General features: G+C 40.4%; 2 protein-coding genes across 10 annotated transcripts in view; one reads left to right on the top strand and one right to left on the bottom strand.

Annotated features, from left to right (window-relative positions):
* fgd6 (FYVE, RhoGEF and PH domain containing 6) overlaps nt 1–10,135 on the bottom strand; it is a 23,990-nt gene extending 13,855 nt beyond the window's left edge. The window contains exons 1-3 of the mRNA XM_088348524.1: nt 9,308–10,135; nt 6,094–7,795; nt 695–809 (exon numbers count right to left, since the gene is read on the bottom strand). Of these exons, the coding sequence (XP_088204650.1) occupies nt 695–809; nt 6,094–7,795; nt 9,308–9,317 (1,827 nt within the window). The 5' untranslated portion in view covers nt 9,318–10,135. The remainder of the gene's footprint in view (nt 1–694; nt 810–6,093; nt 7,796–9,307) is intronic.
* Nucleotides 8,784–24,146, top strand: vezt (vezatin, adherens junctions transmembrane protein). 9 transcript variants are annotated; one of them, XM_088348531.1, is made up of 14 exons: nt 8,784–9,030; nt 9,856–9,919; nt 10,002–10,078; nt 10,689–10,808; nt 11,668–11,757; nt 11,839–12,011; nt 13,632–13,916; nt 16,625–16,788; nt 16,913–17,058; nt 18,769–19,118; nt 19,180–19,373; nt 19,438–19,541; nt 22,186–22,393; nt 23,527–24,146. In XM_088348531.1, the coding sequence occupies exons 3-14, from the start codon at nt 10,043–10,045 to the stop codon at nt 23,991–23,993; spliced, it is 2,337 nt and encodes a 778-aa protein (XP_088204657.1). In that variant the 5' UTR covers nt 8,784–9,030; nt 9,856–9,919; nt 10,002–10,042; the 3' UTR covers nt 23,994–24,146. The 9 variants fall into 9 exon arrangements, with proteins under 9 accessions (XP_088204657.1, XP_088204655.1, XP_088204654.1 ...); XM_088348529.1 differs by having other exon boundaries at nt 8,785–9,030; nt 9,856–9,924; XM_088348528.1 differs by having other exon boundaries at nt 8,786–9,030; nt 9,856–9,874; nt 9,955–10,078.

The raw sequence follows: 24,146 nt of genomic DNA, 5'->3' as shown, positions 1-24,146 counted from the left end.
AATATACTTGTGGATCTGAACAATACATGTGTAAATATTTTAAGACAAAGCTCTCCCCGAATATAAGTTGAGTAAAAATGACAGTAATATGTAGCTTACATTTTCAGTTGCAGGAAGTTCCTTCCGTAACAATTTACCACTGGGACACACTACCTCAATTTTTTGCATGGCCCATAATAAATGTCCATAATCGATACCTAATCCTTGCACTAATACACATTTCAAAGTAGTGCCCTGTTAGCAGAGACCTGTCCTCTTGGGCGCGACCCATGGGGCACAGTGACGCTTCACAGAGCAATGCGATATAAAATAGTGTCAGCTGCCATAAAACACCAGGGGAAAAATGCAATGGCAAAGCGACGCCACAAGAGAGCAGTGTTGGCGTCATTTTTAAGCAGACTTGTGAAACATGGCAACAATTTCTAGAATTTACAAGCAATTTACCTGAAGTCAAGTACTTTTCAATCCTTGAAACCACAACATTAAAATTCTAGCCCTATCAAGGCTTTCAAGCACCTGCACAAGTGTGTAATACACACTGTCGCTTTAGGGAGAACCTGAGAGAGAAGCCACTAGCAACAAAGGATTTTCATGAAATCTTGTCAGGTAACCTCAACTTCTTTAAGGCACCCCGACAAAAACGCAATTTTATGGGCGTCCTGTTGCACATTCCGAGCGAAGGCGACAAATTCACCTGTCTGTCAGCTTCGTCCACGTGCTCCTTGCTGGAAGATGAGCTGTTGTCCTCGTCCCAACTGCGGGCCTCCTCGTCCTCCCCTTCCGAGTGGATGCCCCTCCTCGGCCAATCGCTGGACACAGAGAGAGACGATGTATAAAACCGCAGCAACTGTCCAAATCTCCAGCTACCTTGTGTGTCCATAGAATTGAGAATCAGGTGAAGTGTTAGTGCTAGGGCGGCTGAGTGAGTGCAAGCACAGACATGTGTTGGTCTTTGCTTTTATGAGCGTCTGCTCATCCTGAACAATTGGTGTCCTTGGCTTTCCACCTGGCGACATCCCCAGAAAAAGAACGCGTTCGGAAGAAAACAGAGTTATCTAAACTTTATTCTCATGGGGCCCCGTACTGTAAAATTAAAGATTTTTTTCACTAAGATAGGAAAAAAAGGGTTTATGGTGAGAAAAAGTATTAGCTATATAAAACACATTGATAAGCTTGGATCTATGTATCTGCTAGCTATAAATACATTTAAAGTATGGTTGAAAAAAATACAATGAGAAGGCTTGGCTTTTATAGTCATGTAAAGTCAAGTCATGTTTATTTGTATAGCCCTTTTTCACAAAGAGTTTCAAAGGGCTGCTCTTTTTTCATGTCCAAATTCATGTACTTTTTTTAAAGACTTTCAAAGCCAAGTTTTTAATTTCTCCAGTACCATTAAAATAAGAAATCTGCTCTGAATCATGGTATTTTGCAGATCCACAACTATCACTGTGATTTACTTATGTGATTTTTAATCCTGGGTGTGTATTTCTCAACACATAATTTTTTAGATCCTAAGTAAATTGTGAATATATTTGTGGATCTGAACTATACGTGTGTAAATATTTTGAAGACAAATATCTCCCCCTATAAGTGTTGAGTAAAATTACGATATATGTAGCTAACATTTTTACAGGGAGAAAGGGGTATTATTTTTTATAGTAATCCCGAAATAAAAAGTAAATCACAAATATAGAAAGGACAAAGGGAAGATTATAATAAAAGGAATCAATTTTTTTACCAATATGGCAAGATTTTTTTCTGCAGGCCAGTTCAAATGAATCATTGACGTGTTTAACAGTCATCGAAAGTAAATGTGCTAGTGACTTAAATATAATTATCGAAAAATATTTATTACCACACAGCGTTTACATCAACTACTTACTATTCAAAAAATAACCAAAAGTTTTGATAAAACGAGAGTTTGGATTTTCAAGTTATTTGCTTTACTTTCTTTTCACTGTCAACTGTCAATCATTTATTTGAAGATGCGTTGTGTTAGTGCCAAATACAACTTTTGAAATTAGAGCAGAAATATTACATATGGGTTTTTGGACCACAAAAGCATCTCCGAAACAAAGGTGAAATGCTCACACTTTTCCTTAGCGTCAAAGAGAAGGGAAGAGCAAAGGGGAAAAAAAAAAGTTGAGTGTTGAGGTTACGAGAAGGCTAAACACAGAGCAAGGAAGGCCAGCCTGAGGAGGCGGAGGAGGAGGTCTGTGGTGGCTGCACATTTATGTTCCCATTTCTGGAAAGCCGTGTGGCGCTTTTTTGCACGATGCTCAGACATTTCCTGCCAAGCTCGCTGAAAATAAACTACAGGAAGAGCACGAGCCCGACCTGGAGCACGTCAACACGCGGCGAGCGTTTGACATGCTGCTGACCCGTGCTAATATCACCTGTCGCCGCTTAGAGAACACCGAGCACCTGGAACCGGGAACTGCAACCAGCCTACTTCGTGTTAGTGCAGGAGTGGGCAACTATTTGGAGTCGAGGGCCGCATTGGGTTAAAAAAGTTGGCCAATTTTGTGATGTATGAATAGATATAACAGACATGTTATATTTCTTTATATTTGTTTTTAAATAAATTAACTTCATCCAATTGGTTTTGAAACGCTCAGAATTAAAGCAAAAAAATATATATTAGGTCCCCGTTTTAAGCGCTTATATGATATTTATCCATCCATCCATTATCTGCACCGCTTATCCTCAGTAGGGTCGCGGGGGTGCTGGAGCCCATCTAAGCCATCTTTGGGCAGTGGGCAGGGGACACCATCAACTGGTTGCCAGCTAGTCGCTAGATGATATTTAGTTTTCTGGTATTAGTGTAGTTGTATTTTTTTAGTATTTCTGTAGTATTTCTGCGGTCATATTTTGTCGTTCTTCTTCAGTCGAATTTTCCTAGTATTTCCATAGTAATATTTTGGAGTATTGCTTAAGTATTTTTGTTGTAATTCCATTGTAGAATTCTTGTAGTGTCTTGGTAGTATTTTTTTGTAGAATTACTGTAGTTTTATTTTTGTCGTATATCCGCAGTACAGTAGTATTTTTGTAGTATTGCCATAGTATTTTTGTAAAGATTTTGGAGTATTTTGTAGTATTTACATAGTATAATTTTTGCATACATTTGTAGTATTTTATAGTATTATTAGAGTTGTATTTTCGTATTTTTTAATTTCATTTCATTTTGTAGTACTTCTTTCATATTTGCTCTATAGTCATATTTTGTAGTACTTCTGCAGTGGTATTTTTGTAGAATTTCTGTTGAAGTTTTTATAAGTATTTCCTTTTCCAGTATTGTTGTGGTATTCCTGTAGTATTTTGTAGTATTAGTGAAGTAGTTTTATTTTTGTAGTATTTCTACAGTAGTAATTTTCTAGTATTTTTAGCAGTATTATTTTTAGTATTTCTGTTGTTTTTTTGTACATTTTTGTAGCAATTTCGAAGAATGTTTGTAGTATATCTGTTATATTTTGGTAATGTTACTTTAGTTGTATTTTTGTAGTATTTCTGTCATACTTCCATGGTAGTCATTTTATAGTAGTATCTCTGCAATGCTATTCTTGTATATAGTATCACTGAAGTGATATTTTTTAAGTATTTCTGCAGAAGTATTTTTGAAATATTTCTATAGAGTTTTTGTAGTCTTTCCATAGTAGTATTTTTTGTAATATTATTATAAATGTATTTTTGTAGTATTTCTGTTGTAGTATTACTGTAGTAGTATCTTTGCAGAATTTATATGATATTTTTTTTTTCAGAATGAAAGCATAACAATATTTAGTGTTTTGTAGTAATTATGTAGTATTTCTGTAGGAGTATTTTTTGTTGTAGACTCACAGAGGGACAATTGGGAAAAAGTTGGCACCCAAAAAACATTTTTTTCAAGAGTAGTACTTTACTATATATATATATATATATATATATATATATATTGTAGATGGCCTGTAGGTCGTAGTTTGCCTAGCCTTGTGCTTGTCTGACCTACACTAAGCAATTTGTGAACACAGTGACTCAAAAATGATAAAGTAATTTCCTGGAATTAATACGGAGTACTCAAGGGTAAAAAACACGACTGATTCGGAATCTTATGTTCTATAAAATGTGTTACTGTATTCTGTAATACTAATTGCAAAGCAAAATGTCTTTTCAAATATCACGGAGTTTGAACTTGAAATAGTGTCATCCTGAAAAAAGTGGTTCTTGTCAAGACTTGAGCAGATCATTTCTGGACTAGTTAGATTTTATGAAGGAGATAAAAGATGAAAGAACAGTACTAAACTGAAAGTCAAGAAGGAAAAAAAACAAACCGGGAACAGATGTGAGAAATGTACATTTGTTTGTTTACATTCCACTTCAGTTACTGAAGCCAATGCAATTTATTTTACAAGGTTAGGAGGATTAATTTTCTTCATGTTCATATTTATTTGTGTATAACTTTTTTGTCCCAAAATAAGAACTCACAGTTTGGGTGTACGTTATACACGAGGTTTTACAGTGGTACATTACTGTATTTGAGCAATGATTGATCAAGATATCTCTCTCATTTTCAGAACATTCGATGCAATGGAATTTGAACCTAAATTGTGGCGGTGAGAACGCAAATTCCTAACAACTGAACCCCAAAGGTTATAGATGACATAGGAAAAAGCTTTAGCTTTTATCTAATCATCACACCATTTTTATTCAAGGTACCCTGTTGTTAAATAGGAGGGCCATGATTAGAATCATTTTATGACAACATAAACTATGAACATAATAACAAAATAAAATGTACAATCTATTTATTTTAGTGCCTTTCAAAGTCCAATTAAGTGTTCATAAATTATTAGTATGTATTTAGCAATGGGACCAGGAGTAAAAATAGTGTGATGGTTAATTAAAAATCTTAGTTACTTTTCCAGTTTTTCTAATGGGTTATGGATTAGGAATTGGTGCTCTCAACCGCCACGGACCTACAATGCATAGTTTGAGTTGAGAAAAAGTCAAAACAATTTTATTCCGATTTTTCATTCAAAATCAGAGGTGCGTGTTATAGTCGAGTGTGTGTTATACACAAATAAATACAATATTTCCGAGTTGGTGATGTCAATTGTGTACGATAGACAGAACTGTGTCCGGGAGGTTTGGAACACCGATTTAAAATCTCTGCATAGATAATAAATTGGTCCAAAAATGATGTTCTATTCATGAGGAATATCCAAACGTTTGCTCTGGCCTTAACCCTCGACAGGGTTACGGTAGTTAAGCATTTTTCAAGATTCAGGTTCAAAATCCCATCTCTAACTTTTCAACTGATAAAAAGAGCAACCTATCAAATTGGACTATTTGAAAGCCATTTCACGTTACAGATACTTATGCATGAATTGAAACGTTTTTCAAATCAATGTCCAGTCCTGTATTTAATAATTTGACAAGTCATGCTGTAAGGGTAATAGGGTGCTGTGTTATGGGGAATTAGTTGAAATTGTAACCAAGTGATTTTCCCAGCATGTTACTGTGAATGTAGTCGATTAAACAAGGGATGGCTGTATAGGTATTCATCTTGATGGTTGATTTTGCATATGACAACAGTAATGAGTCCGGTCATTTCTAAAACTTCATACGAAAAGGCCTAAGTCTCTCAATCCTAGGCGATAGGAGACGTGGGTTCATCATTTATTTAAGGAGGAATACTGTATATCCTATGGGTCACCAGCCTTTTTGAAAGTGCAAGCTACTTTTTGTTACTGATTAGTGCCAAGGGCTACCCTTTTGATTTACATTTTTTAAGACACACATGTTATTATTATGTTGTTACAATGTTATTATCAAGTTTAAATCATTAGAAGTTAAGTCAAACACTAAATCATTATGCCTGTTAGAAATTAAATTTACTAGGAAAATTGCAATGACCCACCATCGGGTATCTATTTTCAGAAACTGCTCAGAAGAACACCACTTCTGAACTATAAAAGACTCGACGTTAAAAATGACCCGATCATGACAAGATATTCCCCAACACTGTAATATTTCAACTTTTTTTGATTTTGGTTTGTTAAATGTTCAAAATAAAAAAATACAATAGAAAGCAAGTTGCAAAAAAAGAAATGCCACCTGTCGCTGTGGTCCTCCTGGAACCGGAGGTAGGGGTCCTGAGCCTCGTAGATATCCGTGTCGTCGCCATCCTGCAACCAGCCATGGAAAGGCAGGTTCATGTACTCGGGGATCTCCTCATAAAGGGGGACGTTCTCGTATTCCGCACTGCTGTCGTCGCCAGTGCTGACCTTGCCAATGCAGCTGTTGGGCCGCTCCGCCCGCTTGGACTCTGCATTGGCGCAGTCTAGCGAATGGCCTGCCTTGGCTAGCATCTTGGGCAGTATCTTGACCGACATGCGCAACTCCAGAAGCTTGCGAAAGGAGAGGGTCCGTTTGCTGGAGTCCACGCGTGTGGCCAGGTCGGCGGCGGAGAAGGACTGGGCCCGCTGCTTGGCCCCTAGCGCAAGTGCGCGACTTTTGGGGGGCACGCTGCTCCTGGTGGGCATCTGGCGGCTGAAGAAGGTCACACAGGGTCGGGAGAAGCGCCAGGAGTGTTTCTCGTAGGGAGGCGCAGGAAGCTCCCTCATGCGGCCGTGAGGAGGCGGCGGGGGGCAGACAGAGGGCGATGGCGGAGCGTGTAAGCTGTGCCTCTGAGGTTTCCGAGGCGGCGGCCTCAGCGGCTGTTGGTCCTCAGCTGAATAGGCCTTCCTGGTGTGCAGCGGGGGAGGCGGGCAGCCCAGTTTGATCTGCTTAGGGAGGCTGTGGGTGACGGGATAACGCTTAAAATCACCATAGCCATCTTCCTCCTCCTCGCCGCCAGGGTTTTCGCCCGTCGGGTGGGGCTGGGAGAGCAGGCAGAGCGAGTGTGAGGCATTCTTGTTCAGTCTGGGAGAGCCGTGGTGCGTTCTTTGAAGGCGGGGGGAAAGGGAGGTCTGGCGAAGGGGTGGCACTGGAGCGCTGGGTTCATCTTCTTCTTTGTGGACAGAGTTCTCCTCTGTTGAACGGTCTTCCTCCTGAGCGACCTCCTCCACGCCATCCTGTCTCACCAGGTTGGGCTTTTTGTGCTTGCGGGGGTGCGGGACGGGGAGAGGTTTACTCGGTGGCGCAGGAAGCGAAGAGCTCCAGTGCAAATGGTCGCTGCATTCTAGCTGCTCCAGATGTTCCACAAGTGAAGAGGTCGCGATGATGCTGCCTGCAACATCACAGCTGATGTCTATGATTCCTGTATTTACCTCAGCTTCAGTCAATGTCTCGTTTTTCCCCACCCTGTCCAAGTGTTTGAGTCTCTGAGGCTTCCCCTGAGGCCTTTTGTTCACCCCTGCATGATCACTCAAACCCTCTGGTGCGGTTTCCGCTCCTTCGTGAATGCCATTCTTCAACTCATGAGTGTCGTGCACGCCGTTCTCCGCAGGCCAGCATTGGCAGCAGGCCTGCAGCCTGCAGGTGCACGTCGGAATGATGTAGTCTGATACCCGCTTCGATAAATTCCCATTTCTGGTGTTGAGCAATGAGAGGTTGTTATCGGGAAGATCCTGTTCAGGAGATAAGATAAGGTGGGCTTTGAGGCACGACGAGGTGGTGGGGGGAGGAGGGCATGTGGGTTTGGGGATGCAAGGCTTAGGGGCGAGGGCCGGCTTTGTCCTCTTGAGAGTGGCGGGGGAAGGCTGGGAGGAAATGGGGGATGTGGTGAGCAGGTCCGGTTTGGGGGCAATGGGCGGAGGAGAGGGTTTGGCCACGGAGGGAAATTTAGGTTTGGGAGCTAATGGAGGCTTCTTCACACCTGCATGTACACAACACAAGACGGGAGTCAAAACACATAGACATTAATGTATTATACTTCCTTCCGTTCTCAAATATCAGCAGAGACAGCTGCAAGATGAAGTTACAGGCGAGGTTAAACGGTCACTCCCGGGTTCGGGGGGAGTAAATGTGAAAAACATCAAGCATCCAAGATTCGAATGAAAGTGCTGGGAGTGCCGACTGACTCACTGAAGCAGAATTGAATTGCAAAATTCCAGTAAGGTAAATCCTTAAACCAACTGGATTTTAGTATACAATCACACAAATAAATCAAACAAAATACAGTTGTATTATTGTATTGTACTGTACTGTACAGCTGATGGAATGCAAATATTGTGTTTTCATAGTCATATGTTGATGTTGTTCCTGTGCTGTGCCCAAGTAAAAAAAACAACAAACTAATTTAGAAGGAAAGGGTGGATTAATTTGTATGTCCAGTGATACCACTACATCCTGCAATGTTTCTAAAAGGGGGGTTTGGTAACAAGGTTCACCTATCTAAATTCCCTTCTCCACCAAAACACCTGATTAAATTCACAACGTCGCTGTCAAGCTTCTGCAAAGCTTGCTGATAATTGGACCACCTCAATTAAAGTGAAAAATAAAAGACAGGAGTCAGGACAGGGTTTTTTTTTATCTGTTTTAGAATGTCAACGACCACAAGCTCAGAAAAGATACAAAACACCGTTAGGAATGCACCTAATTCCGAGGCAAATAATAATAATAATACTAATAAAGATGTTTAAGAGTCCATTTTAATTGCACAGTTAATTATGCTGGCTTGAAACAACTGGGGTAGAGAAAGCATGGAATACGGTGATCGCTCTCGCTTCTTTAATAACTCAGCTTCGGTACATGAAGCATGTTTCTTTTCCTTCTGTTAAATTAGAGCACAATGTGAACCGCTACACGCCCAATTAGTACAGTCGTAGTGACGATGCAATCAAAGTTCAACGAGTGCTTCATACGACAATCGACGATATGGAAGACATGGGTTTGAATGATTTCTAAACGAATTCGCAATCAGTCGTCAGGTAATGCAAACTGTCAAAAGTGCAAATAACCGACATCAAATGCATGTGAATGGAAACATTTATCGATACAAAGCTGCAACGGGAGCTGGATAAGAGACTACATTGACTGCATGGTAGTGTAGCGTCAACAGCAGGACAGATGTTTAGGAGACAAAGGAGTTTTGACCATCGCCAGCTGCAAGTGAGCCTCTTTCAAGGGAAAGCGACTTCTATTTTCATTTTAATTGTCAGTGTTGGTTTTGGAGAACTTGCAAAATGACGTTTAGTGTGTCCCTTTGTGCTGTTCTTGTAGAGGTTTTTCTTTCAACGAGAAATGCTGTAATTAAGCGGTAGAAAAAAATCCGTGGTTGATTTATATAAAAAATGTTGTTTTGTGGCTTTTTATTACTTAAGAGATGTTTGCCTGGAAGTGACCTGATAAATTTGTCATTTGCGGTAACAAATGTAAAAAAACAAACCTGTGCTCATGGCTCCCGATTCGTTGCAACTCTCTCCATGAGGAACGTAAATTCACTTTCAATGGAAACACTACAAGTTCTTCATTTTTTCCTGTCAATTCAAAATACCCAGCACGGAACTAAGACAAACCGCGAACCGCCGCTTCTATTCCTTATTTTGCGCGTATACCCTCCATCAACGATTTAATCCTTGGTGCTTTTCCTATTTTTCTCCAAAGTTTTTCGGCTTCGGCAAAGTTTGTCAGTTAAGTCAAGGCGGAAAGAGCGTGCAACTCGAACTTCCTGTTCATGTTACAGAATAACATAAAATTGTAAACAACAATATGTGTAAAGAGCGTTATTATATAACAATAAAGCTATTAAGACACATTTTAAAGGTAATAAAATTATCTCATGACTCCTTTATTTGTTGTGTTTTTGAAATTTATTCTTGTTTTTCTTAAAAACAATTTTATTTTGAAATAACTTTCTTTGTCTTTCTGTGTCATTCTTTATATCTCCTCGCCTGGCGTTTCTAACGGTTGGTCCTGTACTCAAAATGGCCACAGAGAACGCTGTAGACCAGAGGCACTTTGGGTATTCTTCGAAGAAGAAGCACTAGAGACTGCACTTGTATGGTAATTGTAGTCTTTTTAAACAATATTTAGCTACTTAGCTAAAGGCACGGCTCTCCCCGTCCAATCACCTCCCGAAGTTCGGCATGCAGAAAGAGCTGCACTTCGATGTAGGAGCACCATGACCGAGGAGTTTGACGAAGATGTCGTTTTCGAGGTTTGTGCCGAGCGCCGGTGTGCGTCACTTGTTAGCCTATGCTTTGTCATGCTGCTACAAATAGGAGCTCCCTGACAGTGTCACCCTAAACACCGAAAACCAGATGCTAGGTTCTTATAGAAGTGTAGAATCACTACTTTTACAGTGTACGATAATGTTAGCTCTTTAACTAAGCTTCAGATAAATGGCGACGAGATCTTGGGATATTTTTGTTTATAGCAGTTTGGACGTAAGTGAACGGACAGAATCGTGCGTCAGTTCTGATGAGATACACAAAACGTGATCGAATAATTACCATGGAGGTAAGTATTATTCTGAGGCCGTATTTATATTGCTACCATAATTAGACAGATGCGCCCAGAATGCATCAGGAATGTAATGCAATGATGCTGACAGCGAGCAGGTCTGACATTGTCCAGGAATTGGGGAGGAGGAGGAGGATTATGAAGTGCATTTTTGAATGTCTGGACACAATCTGCATTCTGAACTCATGTATGTCCTGAATGGATTTAGTTTAATTTTTTCAGAGGGGGTAACTTGGGGTGGCCGAGACGGATCTTGCTTCAACTCATCAGCATGAGAAGAGCTAACTTTTTTGTTTTCTTTGCAGAATTCACCGCTTTTCCACTACCTGCATGATTTAGGGCACACTGATTTTGAGGCATGTACCCCAGGAGTGAGGGAGAAAGACTGCGACCTGGGATCTGGGCATGCTCGCCGGGAAGCGGAGGTGAATACTTCAGATGATTCATGAGCTAAAACAGGAATCACAGAATGTGCTGAGAGAGACTTTCTTTCTTATTTTCCTTTTCCAGAATTTCTCTGTATTTTGCTTCCTGTTTTCTACCACATGGGGATGCAATTTTCTTCCTCACTTACATAATTTTCATTTCAATTGATTGACCTTCCTTTTGGCATGCTTTGTTTAATGCATATGTACAGCTTTCCTTTGCCTAAACTTCACATCTGTTGTATGTGTCGGGGGCTATGAGTGCTCTTGTGTATCTAAAACTTTCCAAATGTGTCACACTTCCTCTGTGCCGGCAGGAAAAGAAGACTTTGGTCAGCATGTCACTTCCCGGATGTTAGTTAAAACTGGAATGAAAAGGGAATGTCATCCTTTTGACATTCTAAAAAGCCTTGCGTCACCAAATGCCTTAAAAATGGGGCTAATCTGGTCATGACGGCGTATCGACGACAGCGGCTATAAATTCTTCTTAACGTTTGCAAATGTAAAAAAATCCATATTGGTGCACAGCGAACAGGATCCCTTTGACACGCCCGTGAGGTTTGGGTTGTTATTTTGACTCTACTTGAAGACGGCCTTCTATTACTTTACCATTTTCATGCTACATTTACCCAAAAAAAAACGCTGTGACGAGAATGTCACTCTCCAACACTTGGCCCAGTCCCCATTCCTCGAACCTAATGCATAAAGCATAAGGGCTCTTTGAACTCAGTTGGGAATTGTTAACACAGATGTAAAATCTAATTAACTTTTGATGTACACCTCAAATGACTCACCCGAGGTTAAAAATCTTCATACGAAACCCTTTTTTTTCTTTGTAAAAAAAAAATGACATTTCTAGGGTGGATTAATGCAGAGCCTGGCTGAGGCCTTGTGGAAATGGAACCCACTCTTGAAAGCGACCATGTCTCACACGCTCGACCAGCAGCTGGTGGGTTGCGCTTAAAATATTTACATAAGCACGGCTTGGTTGTCATTTTCCCTTGACCAACCTTCTCCCTGCTTCATTCAGGACCGTACACTCGGCGAGTACTCTGTGAGCTGCATCCTGGACCAGGGCGTACTCCTGCAGGAGGACATCGAGTTGATCGAGCTGCTGGACCCAAACCTACTGGCGCTTTGCACGTCGCCCGACCGCGCCCGCTCCCTGCCCCGACCCCGCATCTTCGACAGGCCCTCGTTATGGTAAATTATTTTTTGTCATGCTCACTAAGAAGCAGAAAACCTGTCACATCCTCCAAGACCCTTGTGACTAAAATAATATCATTTTTAAAAAAATATTTTAAATACACTTCTGCATAACACCATATGCCCGTTAACGTATAGAAATACGGACCAACTTATAAGAAAGATAGATAGATACCTTATTCATCCCGTAGGGAATTTCACATTGCCAGCAGTATCCTTGTGTTAAAAAAATAAAATAAGAGCTATAGAATACAAAAATACCCAATATAACGTATGAAATATAGAGCTTTTAAATAATGTTCCAAAAAATAGACACTGTAATAAAAAAGGGTAAAATATGCAAATGTGGGGTTTGGGTTTATTGTGGGCTTTTACTCCCCCAGGTAGAGTTAAAAAGCCTCATGGCATGAGGGAGAAATGATCTCCTCAGTCTGTCCGTGGAACAAAAACGTGACAGCAGTCTGTCACTGAAGCTGCTCTTCTGCCTGGAGATGATGGTGTGTAGTGGGTGTAGTGAGTTGTCCATGATTGACAGCAGCTTGTTCAGTGCCGTCTCTACAAGATGCACCTGATTGATTATAAGCCGCATCTACCCCTTAATGTTCCCACAGCCCGCCAGTGACCGCCGGACTTTTAATAAACAAATGCGTGTCAGTACGATGTCACCAGTCACTGAGATACGTCATGCCTCGTTGGACTTTACTTCTTGTAATCCCTTCATTTTGCAAAAATATATCCGCTAACAAATAAACGCACTCAAAGATGATTCTGAATATGGTAGGTAGCCCCCCCCCCCCACCCCTTTCGATTGAAACTTTTTTCTATGATGAGGGTCTGTTTATGTTAGTTTTATTCAAGCACAAAGTGCGAAGTTGCATTGAACTTGTGTCTTCCTCGGCATATAAATTCCACCTGTTCTTTCCTTTACTGCTTGAGCGCCCCTGGCGGCTGTTAGAATTAGAAAAAACGCACAAATTGGTTGCATTGTTGCATAAGCTGAAGGGTTAAAAGATTGGAAAAGTGGTTGCAGTTTATATTTCAAATTTTAAAGCATGTGTACAACTTCGACCAAAACGTTATTTATATACAGGCAGAAAAGGGGCGGGACGACTGTTTAGCCAATCAGAATGCAAAACACAATTCGCGATGACAGTCAGTGAAGTAACCAAAATCACCAAACCGTTATACAGCAAATAATTACTGTATATGTTTTATTATTTAGAGATTTAACAAGTGACCGAAAAAAAAATCCCGTCATGATTAGCTGTTAGCGTCGCGGACGAAGACACTTTCCACCAGTGAGGATGCTAGCGTTGTTGACCAGGCTACCAGTATAAGCAGCTTCTGTCGTGGGTGCTGACATGGATAGCATTAGCAGCTATTCTTGCTGGCAGGGCTGCTAGCATTAACTAATCATTTATTTAAGAAGAAAATAGAATTAATTATTTTAAGTGTTTGAAAAAAATGTAATCTTAATGGTTTTTGAATGATGCTAATTTCCTTTTATGTATTGTTTTTACTTATATCTGTATTTAAGGTAGGCAGTATAATTGGGTGGAAAAAAAAGCAGGCCTTGACTTTTTTTGTTCAAATAAGACTCCTCTTGTGTTCACTCAGGGACTTGGTAGGTCTGGTGGGCCTGACTGCAGTTCTGCTGGGTCTTTGCTCCACGTCTGATGATGTGTGGTTGCCCCTGGCTGCCCCCTTGCTGCTGGCCGCGTTTGTGTGGGTAATGGCACGGGCCTCGGCTCTGTGGAAGCGTGGCGCCACCCAGCGAGCTGTCCACACCCGTGTCGCACAACTCTGTGCGGTGGTCCACAACAGCAAAGCTTTAACCGGGATTTCCCGCAAGGCTCTGCGGCTGGTCCAGGAGACGGAGGTCATCTCGCGAGGATTCACCCTGTAAGATTGCTTGATTGTTCATCCCAATGGTCATTGTTGTCATTTGTTTTCTGTGTTGGGCATGTTACTTAAAAATACAAACTAGTTACAGTTACCAGTTACTTCATTTTAAAAGTAACTTGGTGAACGCTCAGATTATTGACACCAAAAAGTAGCACATTACTCTAAAGGTAACTATCTAGTTATCAAATACCGTATACAGTGATACCTTTACTTACGAATTAAATTTGTTCTGGGAGAAGCTTTGTAATCTGAAACATTTTTAAGTAGAGACTCGTTTTAAATATAATTGTGCTAATTATTTCAAGCTCTGCAAAAGTATGAGATTTTTTTAGTATCAGAACATAAAACAAATACATGTTAAAATAGATTACAGCACAATAAATATAAAACGAGTGGCACATAATGTAATAAAACGAAAAATAAAAGAAATAATAAATCTATTCTTATACCCTTTAACTTTACCTGGGGACACAATAAGCATGTCGTGATTCACGCAGACGCACCGGTTTGCCAAGTAGAACTCTGGGAGCAGCAAATGGCAGCGCGTACTGTATTTTTGACTTTGTATCCTGAAACGGCTTTGTAACTAGAGGCAACGTTCCCTGTTCAGTTTCTTTTGTAACCTGAAACTTTTGTATGTAGAGACATTTTTAAGTAGAGGTACTACTGTATACTCAAAAAGAAGGCTACTCCCTAAAACTGCTTAAAAATAGCCACATTATAAAATAAATAGAAGAAAACGTGTACACCAACCTGTTTAAGCAGTGAAGCCTTAAGGTTTCTTGGCTTGTGTAATCTTGAGAGCTTGCAAATTAACACTTAGCCGAGACACTTCATATCCATTTTGTCTCAGGACTTCAATCAGGTTGCAGACATCCTTCTCCTTTCTTGAGTACTGTCCAGTATGTATTTTTTCCTTCCAGACATGGTGTATTCCAAAAAATGATCAGTCACCAAACTCGACACACGTTCACCCTAGATTCTGTGCTTGCTTTTGCACCATTGGTTTCTCGTTCCTGTATGAGCCACACCCTCTTCCTCGTGTGCTACCTACAATTCGCTACTGGTGACACCCTGATTTGAGTGTTTTTTTATTATAATTGGAAATTCAATGCAAGTATATACAGTATGGCGAATATCTCAATGAGGAAAAATTCAGCACCATCATACTTTGTGCTTGAGACAGTGACCCCACAACTGTATTTAGTTGTACTTTGTATGTTGATATAAACACACTGACCCTTAAATGAATATGGCTGGCGGATCGAGGGTTGTATGTGACGACGTGAGTGATAAAGGAGTGTTCCGCAGTCAGGGGACATAGCAATACATGATGGGCATTAAATAAATAGCGTAGTAAGAGAGTAATGCACCATTTAGTAATGACATTTAAGTTACAAAATGTTAACAACACGTTACAATACTCGTTACCGAGAAAAGTAATGGCATTCCAAGAACTCGTTTTATTTGTAACGCATCAGTCCCAACACTGTTTGTGTCCCGTCGCTGCATGCTGAGCCCAAACCTGCATGGTTGAATCAGAAATAATTGCTTGACTTAATTGTTCCTCCTAATCACCCCTCTGTGTGATTCTCAAGTTCCTTTCACAAAGGTTTGTAGAAAAATTGGATCAAAACGGTCAGAATATTGGGTCCTTTAAGCATGGCACAACTGTTTAGGTTTCTTGCTATTGTATAATCACATCAGTGTAGTTTCTAAGCCAGGGGTGTCAAACTAAATTTAGCTCGAGACGGATGGTAGAAAAAAAACTCAAGGGGCCTGACCAGTAATATTAATGGCATAAAAAATGTGCCGTAGCCGTAGGGCTGGGGATCTTTTGGAGGCTCACCATTAAATATTATAATTTGGAGGGGTAAAATTCAAGTATAGAACTATTATTTAGGTTTTGTTTCCTTTCAATATTTTTCCTTTACTAAGATGTATTATCCTGTTGTATTTATCAACTGTGATTTTGTAAAATAAACAAAAGAACAATTTAATTCATTTTCACCAGTTTTTTTAACTCAGGGAAATTCATGCAAACTGGAAAGCCACAAAAATAGCACAAATACTAATTCAAGTGCAAACGATTTGAATAATTCAAAACTGTGTTTGTGCTTTTTATTTATTTAATTGTATATCAAAATGTTTACCTGAAATTGGGAACTTTGCTGTTAACCAATAATTCCAAATCACTGGGGATAAAATCGAGTTAAGATGCAAATTTTTCAGTTAAGAGATCCATGCACCACACGTAAGTGCAATGGTATTGTTTTAAACAGCGTGTCCATAATTTTTATTTGAAATAGAATAACATCGGATGGGTGTTTCCTCACTGTTCTCTGGATAATAAATGGTAGTCAGCAAATACAGCTACAGAGGGTGGTTTATTTGGTAGTGGAACCTGGATTTGGTGACCTCCAGTGGACATATTTAAAACTACAGGTCATTGTTTGACGTAATGCGGCTCATTTTTCTCTTATGCTTTTTAGCATTGTCTCACAAGCCGAGATAAATCCATTGGCAGGCCTGATCCAGCCTGTGGGACGTATGTTTAACACCCCTGTGCTAAACAGTGACAGGGGCTCTCAGCACTTTATTTTGTCCTGTGTTGTGCTTCATCTTCAGTCTAATGTGTTGTATTTGTGCCCGTTTCTTTCCAATTCGATACGTTTCCACAGTTGTATCACATTTCACTTGTCAAGTTTGCTCGACAGGGTGAGTGCGGCCGGCACTTTTAACAGGATAGGGCCGGGAGGGTTGGCGCCCCGAGGACACCAACTGATGGGACTTCGGAAGGCACTCTACTGGGCTCTCCGCTCAGCTTTTAGAGCCTCACGAAGGGCCACGTGTCATATGCTCAAGGAATATCCTTTCCTGGACTTAAGTCTGAATATAGGACATCTCTTTCCCTCGGAATAAAAGACAAAGACCTATAATTGCACACATCCTTGGCTGCTAAGAGTTTTGTTGCCCTTAACAGCAGCTGACATTTCCGCTGACATCGGAGGTGGACAACGTGACCAACTACATGTCTGCAGTGCCTCTTAAGGAGCTGGGCCTGGGCTTAGGCATCGAGCACCTTGGCGACGAGCAGGCCCAGGAACTGACTGATGACTACAGTCTGCCCTCCCTCAAGGTGAAGTGTTACTGGATTTTTTTCTAATCATTCCTGTTGTCTTTTGATAGTTGTACACATCTTACAAGCCATTACTACCCTAAACAAGTGAGCACAACTGAAAATATGTATCTTGCCATTTGTTTTGGAATTTACTGCTAATGTTATTACATTACTTTTTATTGCACTATTAGTACTATGCGTTTTCTTACATTGCACTATTATTATAACTTGAGCAAGTCTCCAAGCACTGCTTATGTTGACAATATCTGTGTATTATTTGTTATTGCAACATCCATTGCAGCCTGGTCATCCTGGAAGGGGGATTACCTCATGTGCGTTCCCTTCTCAAGATTTCTTCATTTGTCCCATGTTGAGGTTTTTGAGTTTTTCCTTGCCCTCATGTAGGTTTTAGATCAGGGGATGTTGTCATAATAGTCTGTGGTTTGCAATAATCTGTGGTCTGTGCAGCCCTTTGAGACTCTTTGTGATTAGGGGCGTCACAAAAAAACATGACTTGACTACTTTGTAAATATTTTTTTACTTATTCGCTATTCTTCTATCTTATTGTTCTCTTCAAAGTCTTTATTACACGTTTACCCTAGAGAGCCATGTCTAATGTTGTTGCACACAATGTTTCACCAACATAGATCCATGACAAAAAACCCAATTCTAGTCTTAAGATATTCACACAACTTTATCTCTAATTCTGTACCAGCCATTGAGGATGGATAAAAACAATTACCTTACTTTGATAATATTTTAATCAAATTAGAGCGGGAAAAGTTCTCACTGTAGAATCTTTACAATAATTACAATTAGGGAGGTTCAATGCTGCTTTTTTTTCTGACCAATAGGAGTACTCAACTCCTCACTACCGACTGATAAGAGGTGTCGTAACCATTAGTAGTTCTGATAAGTAAATTTACCACAAAACAAAGGCATATAAGAACACAGAAAATGTACTTCAATGTATATTTACAAAGGTGTTTTTTTTTTTCTTTTATCAGTAACATTTTTTCAACACGGAGATTTACAGAAAAAAAATCTACTCTGCAATCTGCAATATCAGTGCCAATATCTTGATATCAGTCTGATGGCGATACCTAGGTATGGAATGTGACCATCCACAATTATAATTTGTGTTTAGGGATTAAACAAATGGCAAATTTTAATGAGACTCTAAAACATGACTTTGATTTGAACATTAGCTTTCCATTCTCACACTTTTTGATTGGCTAGAATTTTGTGAACGAAAAAAAAAAACAGCACCCACATGTATGGTCCACGGCTCACAGGTCCCTTAACCACCTGTGTTGACAAGACACCACTTCCTGTGGGGCACCCATATCCCTCTCCAGGCCGGGTTTTTTGGTTAGAGTGTTTGCTCTCCCTCTTGAAACAACTAGTACTGGTTTCCATGTATAACAGTACCATGAGAAGCCTCTTGAATCTCACTCAGTTGTCTGTATGGACTGGTTATATACTAGATTTTGGGGGATTTTCTCATTATAGGACCTGAGATTTTTGAGTTTTTTTTCTAATTACGAAGACAATCCTTTCTATTATTGTGAATTCTAAAAAAAACATAACTGTTGAGAAGCTCAAAAGTGGATTTCTTCTTATACAAAGGGTATTTTAACAATTATCAATAAAATATACATAAGGATACATTTGACAATCAATTTTCCTAAATACTGCCTACTTATCTGACAATTTGTCATCTTCCAGATGTTGTTCCAGTTGTGGGTAGGGCAAAGCTCAGAGTGCTTTCGCCGATTAGCCCTCCTCCTGTCACCCTGCAGACTTGAGGAGGAAAGCGCTGCTTCCAAAGAAGATCCTGTTCCTCCTTTCCCACTGCACATTTCCGTCGCCAGCGTGACTGAGCCCCTGCACCAAGCGCTAGCAACCTGTCTTGCAGAAGTGCAGCGGAGCTATGACTTCCACCGCCATTTTGAGACACAGGCCAGGGCGCCGGGTTCCGAACGCAGCTCCCATGTGCGCGAGAAGTGCCGGGAGTTAAACACTCTCCACGCCTCCATTCGCAGCCTGCAACTGCACCTCAAGGCTCTGCTGAGCGAGTGAGACGTACGCAAACCCTCACCGGCATCTCCAGGCAACTAACCCGGATGTCATCTTCAGGATGATTATCCTGGAGGACGACCTAGAGAAACTGATGGTGTCCAAGGAGCCTAGCCAGCTGACTTTGGAGGGCTACCAGGACCTGAGTGAAAGGCTCAACCAACTCCAGCCTCACATGCAGGCCAGCACCGGATGCTGGGATGACACGGTCGGACAAGTGGAGCGGATGCTCAGGCGGGCCAATGACTGTCCAGGTAGGAAATAACTACGATGGGCGAGTCAATCCTTAAAAATGCTGTATCCACGTCATTTCTACAGGTAACTCAGACAGTCTGGACCAGCTTGGGGCAATAGTGACTGCGATGCCTGATCCTCCGTCCTATCCTTTGATCCTGGACACAGATCCTGTTCCCGAAGAGCTGGTGAGAGCAGTTATTTCAGCTCACTGGTTGAGGTTGGAAATTTGAATTTGAGAGGTTGTAACATAGTTATGAAAAGTTGTTGGTCCCTGAAATTACTTAATCGCTATTTATATAAATGTTTAAAAGCGAAATGGCTTACCAGAAAGTGCCTTTCTAGTGAATTCATTAATTCACTTTACAAGAATTAAGTATTGATCGTTTGTGTTTACATTTCGATTTTACTTGACCTAAAATATAGAAAGGACGGACAAAATAATTTAATTTTTACAGTAGTAACTCCTCTGATCAACTTGATGTGCCGATTTGGTGGATCAATTCTTTCCCTGCCATTAACGAGATTTCTCATCTTTTTTTTGAAAATTTAAAGGTCTTAATCCGACTGCCAGGTTTTTGGTTGGCTTAATCTAGTGCTTCTCAGTTATTTTCTGTCGTACACCGCCTAGGAATAAGAAAACCTTGTGCACCCCTCCAGACCACATCTTCGCCCCTGACTACAAATAGTATAATTGTTAAAATTGTTGTCTGTACTGCTCTGCTTAACCCTACCTTTATTAACATGTGAGTAAATGAAAAAGACAGAAATATGGAGCATATTACAACAAAGTGTTACTTTATTTAATGAAACAGAAAATGAAAAAAAGAGTAATTTAACATAAAAACATTTTTTGACTTACCATGTCAAACCACATGGTACAAAAAATTTAATTGGATAAAATCAATAAATAAAAATTCAAACTAATCTCCAACATCAACTTAAGAACACAATTCAGTGTAATCTACTTACAAATCTCTACATACAGAAGTGTCAGATTGCAATGTACCTGAACAGGAAAATATTGCTTCTAGTTACAAGGAAGTGTCAAAGTAAAAAATACAGTATGCACCGCCATTTGCCGCTCCGAGAGTTCTACCTGGAAAACCTGTACAAATGCTTGAATCTTGGCATGCTGTTCGTGTCCCCTTCCCGTTTTGTAAACACTCTAGTCTCGAGTAAAGCAATCACCCGGAAAAAATGTTGACAGGTCAGGCAATTGTTCACTATGATGCCGTCTGCCTTGCGCTTTTACGGCTAATTGGCAAAAACAGACGTCATTGGATCAGTTTTTCAAGAAACGCGAGGCAAAAAATATTGCTTAGGACCAGTAACCAAAGAGGCCAGTTAAAAGGTAAATGAATATATTTCTTTCCTTAAGTCTTAGTTTTTTTACATCACGTGCCTCTTTTTTATGTTTATTGTGCAGTAATCTAATTTTAATATGTACAGTATTTTTCATGCTCTTTTATGATTTATGAAAAAAAATGTACTTTTGCGGGGCTTGAAACATATCACTGAATTTACATTTAAAAGGCATCCCTACCTACACATATTTCAAATTACAGAGCTACTCCCAGGACGAATTAAATCTGAAAGTAGAGGTACCAATGTAATAAGAAAATGTTAACTTGCAAAACCCAAATATATAAGTAGAGCAGATTGTTTTTCTCTTTATTTCCATTTATCTCCACCTGTTTTCTCATTCCTGTTAAATATTGTTTTCATAGTGTAACTCAAGCGTCCGCTACATCTTGTGTCAACACTTCAATCTTCGCACCGAGTGCTAATGCTCAATGTAAACAAAACTTCTTCACCACAGGCGCACACTATGCCAATGAGAGCGCTATGCCCTCTTAGAGTAGTGGGGGAGTAATTGCACTTTATTCTAGAACAGTAAAGAAATCTACACCGAGGACACAACCTCACGCCCCACTTTTTGAGAACCACTGGGTTATTTTTAACAATTCCAGATTGTTCACATATGCATAAGCATTCAAATATTCCAATTGCTTGTGAGCTCATGAAGTTTCTCTCATCCATTATATTTCTATGTTCTATAGCACCGTGGGACTTGTAGGGCAGAGACAAATGCCACTAATTTAAGTGCAAAATTTAAAAAATGTAGAAGTCTTTCTCTGCTTTTTAGATGTTAGTGAAAATGTTTTCCTGAATTTGGTAAATTTATTGTTAGACTTCATGTGTATGATCTAAAGGAGCTAGAGCTGCTTTGTATTTTTTAATTCAGACGCTAACCGATTATTTCCAATCATTGGTGATGAAAAGCATAGTTTAGTAGAACATTATCATTTGGATTAAGAGAAACAAACACAAACCACATGTGAGTGCAATGATATTGCCTTAACAGCACGTCCGGGACTTCTAGTTTTGGCAACACCCAGTGCACATATTTGAAACTGCAGGTAACTGTTTTTGTGGTGTGGCTCATTTTTTTTCTCTTGTGCCTCTCTCATCATTGTGTCACGGGCTGGATTAATTCCAGTCGCGGGCCTGATCCAAACCGTGGGCCGAATGTTTGACACACCAGGTGTAAATGTATGCTTTTTGGCAAACCACCATATCATAAACCCACGGGACACCGTATTTGAGCTCATTTTTGAAGTGCATGTCTACAGACTTATACTTGTTTTTTTTTCCCGACAAAAGACCATTTTTTTAATTGTGTGTTGCTGTGTTTACGAAGTCCGAAAAATACCTTCTGAGCCTTGGAAGATCATCCAAAATACTCAAAGTTGAATCGCACCATGAATGTTACTGTTCTATTATTCTTTTGGGACTCTCAATGAAAGACTTCATCTGATTCTGTGACAGGAGCTGGAAGCTTATGTGTCCAGTTCGGACTCCGAAAATGAAGTCAAGGACTCGTGGTGCGACATGCTCACCCCGGAGGAGAGGGAACGTCAGCGCCGTGAGCGGGAAGAGTCCCGTCGCGTCTTGTCCGAGCTCAAGGCAGTTCTGGGCTTTCGCACATCGGTGGGTGAGAGGATGAAGAGGAAGCAGATGCTCTTCAGTGACCAAGGTTTGTAGTTTGCTAGTTCCTCATCTGTTATTGATTCCCATTTTGAATTGTCAATCAAGAATCAAATGAGCAGTGTTGGGACTTACGTGTTATTCCTTTTCTCTATAATTAGTCCTGTAACGTGTTTTTTAATAAAATGATGTAACTCTACTGTCGTTGCTACATGGTGCATTACTGCGGGATCCCGCTACTGATTAAATCCCAAACATGTATTACAATGCCCTCTAACCGGTGAAAACTCCTGAATGATTCAAGTTATCACATACAACCCTCAATTTGCATGCAATATAAATTAATTTTAGATATAAACACGCCGACCCTCCAAAGTACGACTTAACAGTTAGTCGTGCTGTGTCAAGCAGAGTATGAGGACCCTGAATTTCTCGTCATGGAGATATTCTCCATATCGTTTATACAATACAGACGCTCCCCTACTTACGAGCATTCAAGTTAGGAAAAATGGTAGATACGAACAATTATTTCGGGATGTCAAAAAATACTAGGACATTGCTGTAAGTTATATTTTGTATTGTGTTCACCTTTTTTCCGAGTTCAGGTCTGTACCGTAGTCCTTCGTTCCGCCGCTACCGGCGTGTGGCGTTGTGAGAGATCAGAGCATCCACCCTGAAGAAGAGATCCTCTTCCTAGTTCGATTGTAAACATTCTATGCTGTATCTCCAGCACGCTAAGAACTTTGATATTTTTATTGTTTAATATCTCGTGCATCCATTCGATATGGTTGATGTAAAGAAGAGGTGAGCCGTTTCTTTTGAAATGAAAGTGGAATAAGGAAGTTTGATGCGGTTGAGAAAATGTTTGGATGGCTTTTTTTCGACCACTTTCTAGCACGGAGGAGGAAGGCGCCCATCTCTTGAAGCGCATCTTCCAAAAGTAAGTTAAGCTTAACTTTATTTATGAAAACGTCTTGGAAGGTACCTAGGAATGCAAAAAGGAGATCTTATAGTGGTTTGAAGTCCAGAGACAAAATGGATAAGGAGTGTCAAGACTGTAAAATCCAAGAAAAATGACTGGTTCATGGTTTCCACTGATTGCTGTACATGCCCAACACTGTAAATGAGTGATTATTAGAATCTTGATTTTATCAGTTGAGTACTCTCTTTCTGTCTTTGCAGCTGTTTCCATTGGGTGTGCTGACCCCGTGACCGATTCGTCGGCCTTATCTGCCGACTCAGCGGAAAAGGCTGACGGTGGAAATGACCCATCACAGTCATTGGTAATAAACAAACAGGAAGACCGGATGAGACCTGAACCATCTGAGTTCAGCTGCGGTTTGGAGGCAGAGAAAGAGGTGGCAGGAAATACGGTGTGCACCCGAGGCGGTGGGGGTGCGTCCGAATTGCATCAGTCCGACGAGATCGAGGACAACGGGGATACCCTTGACAGCTTGGAGGGATTACTTAAGCCCAAAATTCCAGCTTTCTCCATCATGGACAGACTGACAGAGATCCACGGCTCTGAGACACTAAGCTTTAACTCGGCTTTGGCAGCGCAGGTAGCGGCTCGATCGCACTCGATGGTCAAGATGGAGGAGCAGACGTTTGGAGATGAAGAGGATGAGACAGGGGAAGAGGAGCACTGATTTTTTTCTTCTGGTCGTGGTGTTTTTATTTTATTTTTTTACCGTTGCTATTTATTTCTTGTATTCTAAAATCAAAGGCGTGTGTTATGTGTGAACGTTCTTGATTTACACTTTTTGGAGAATAAACTAGAATGGCTGTGCGCCTTCAGAGCA

This window comes from Urocampus carinirostris, chromosome 11 (genome assembly GCF_059441175.1).
Source record: "Urocampus carinirostris isolate Australia breed hairy pipefish chromosome 11, RoL_Ucar_1.0, whole genome shotgun sequence".
In the NCBI taxonomy this organism is placed as follows: Eukaryota; Metazoa; Chordata; class Actinopteri; order Syngnathiformes; family Syngnathidae; genus Urocampus; species Urocampus carinirostris.
Note: the sequence above shows the minus strand (reverse complement) of the source record. Positions and strands in the feature narration are given on the sequence as shown.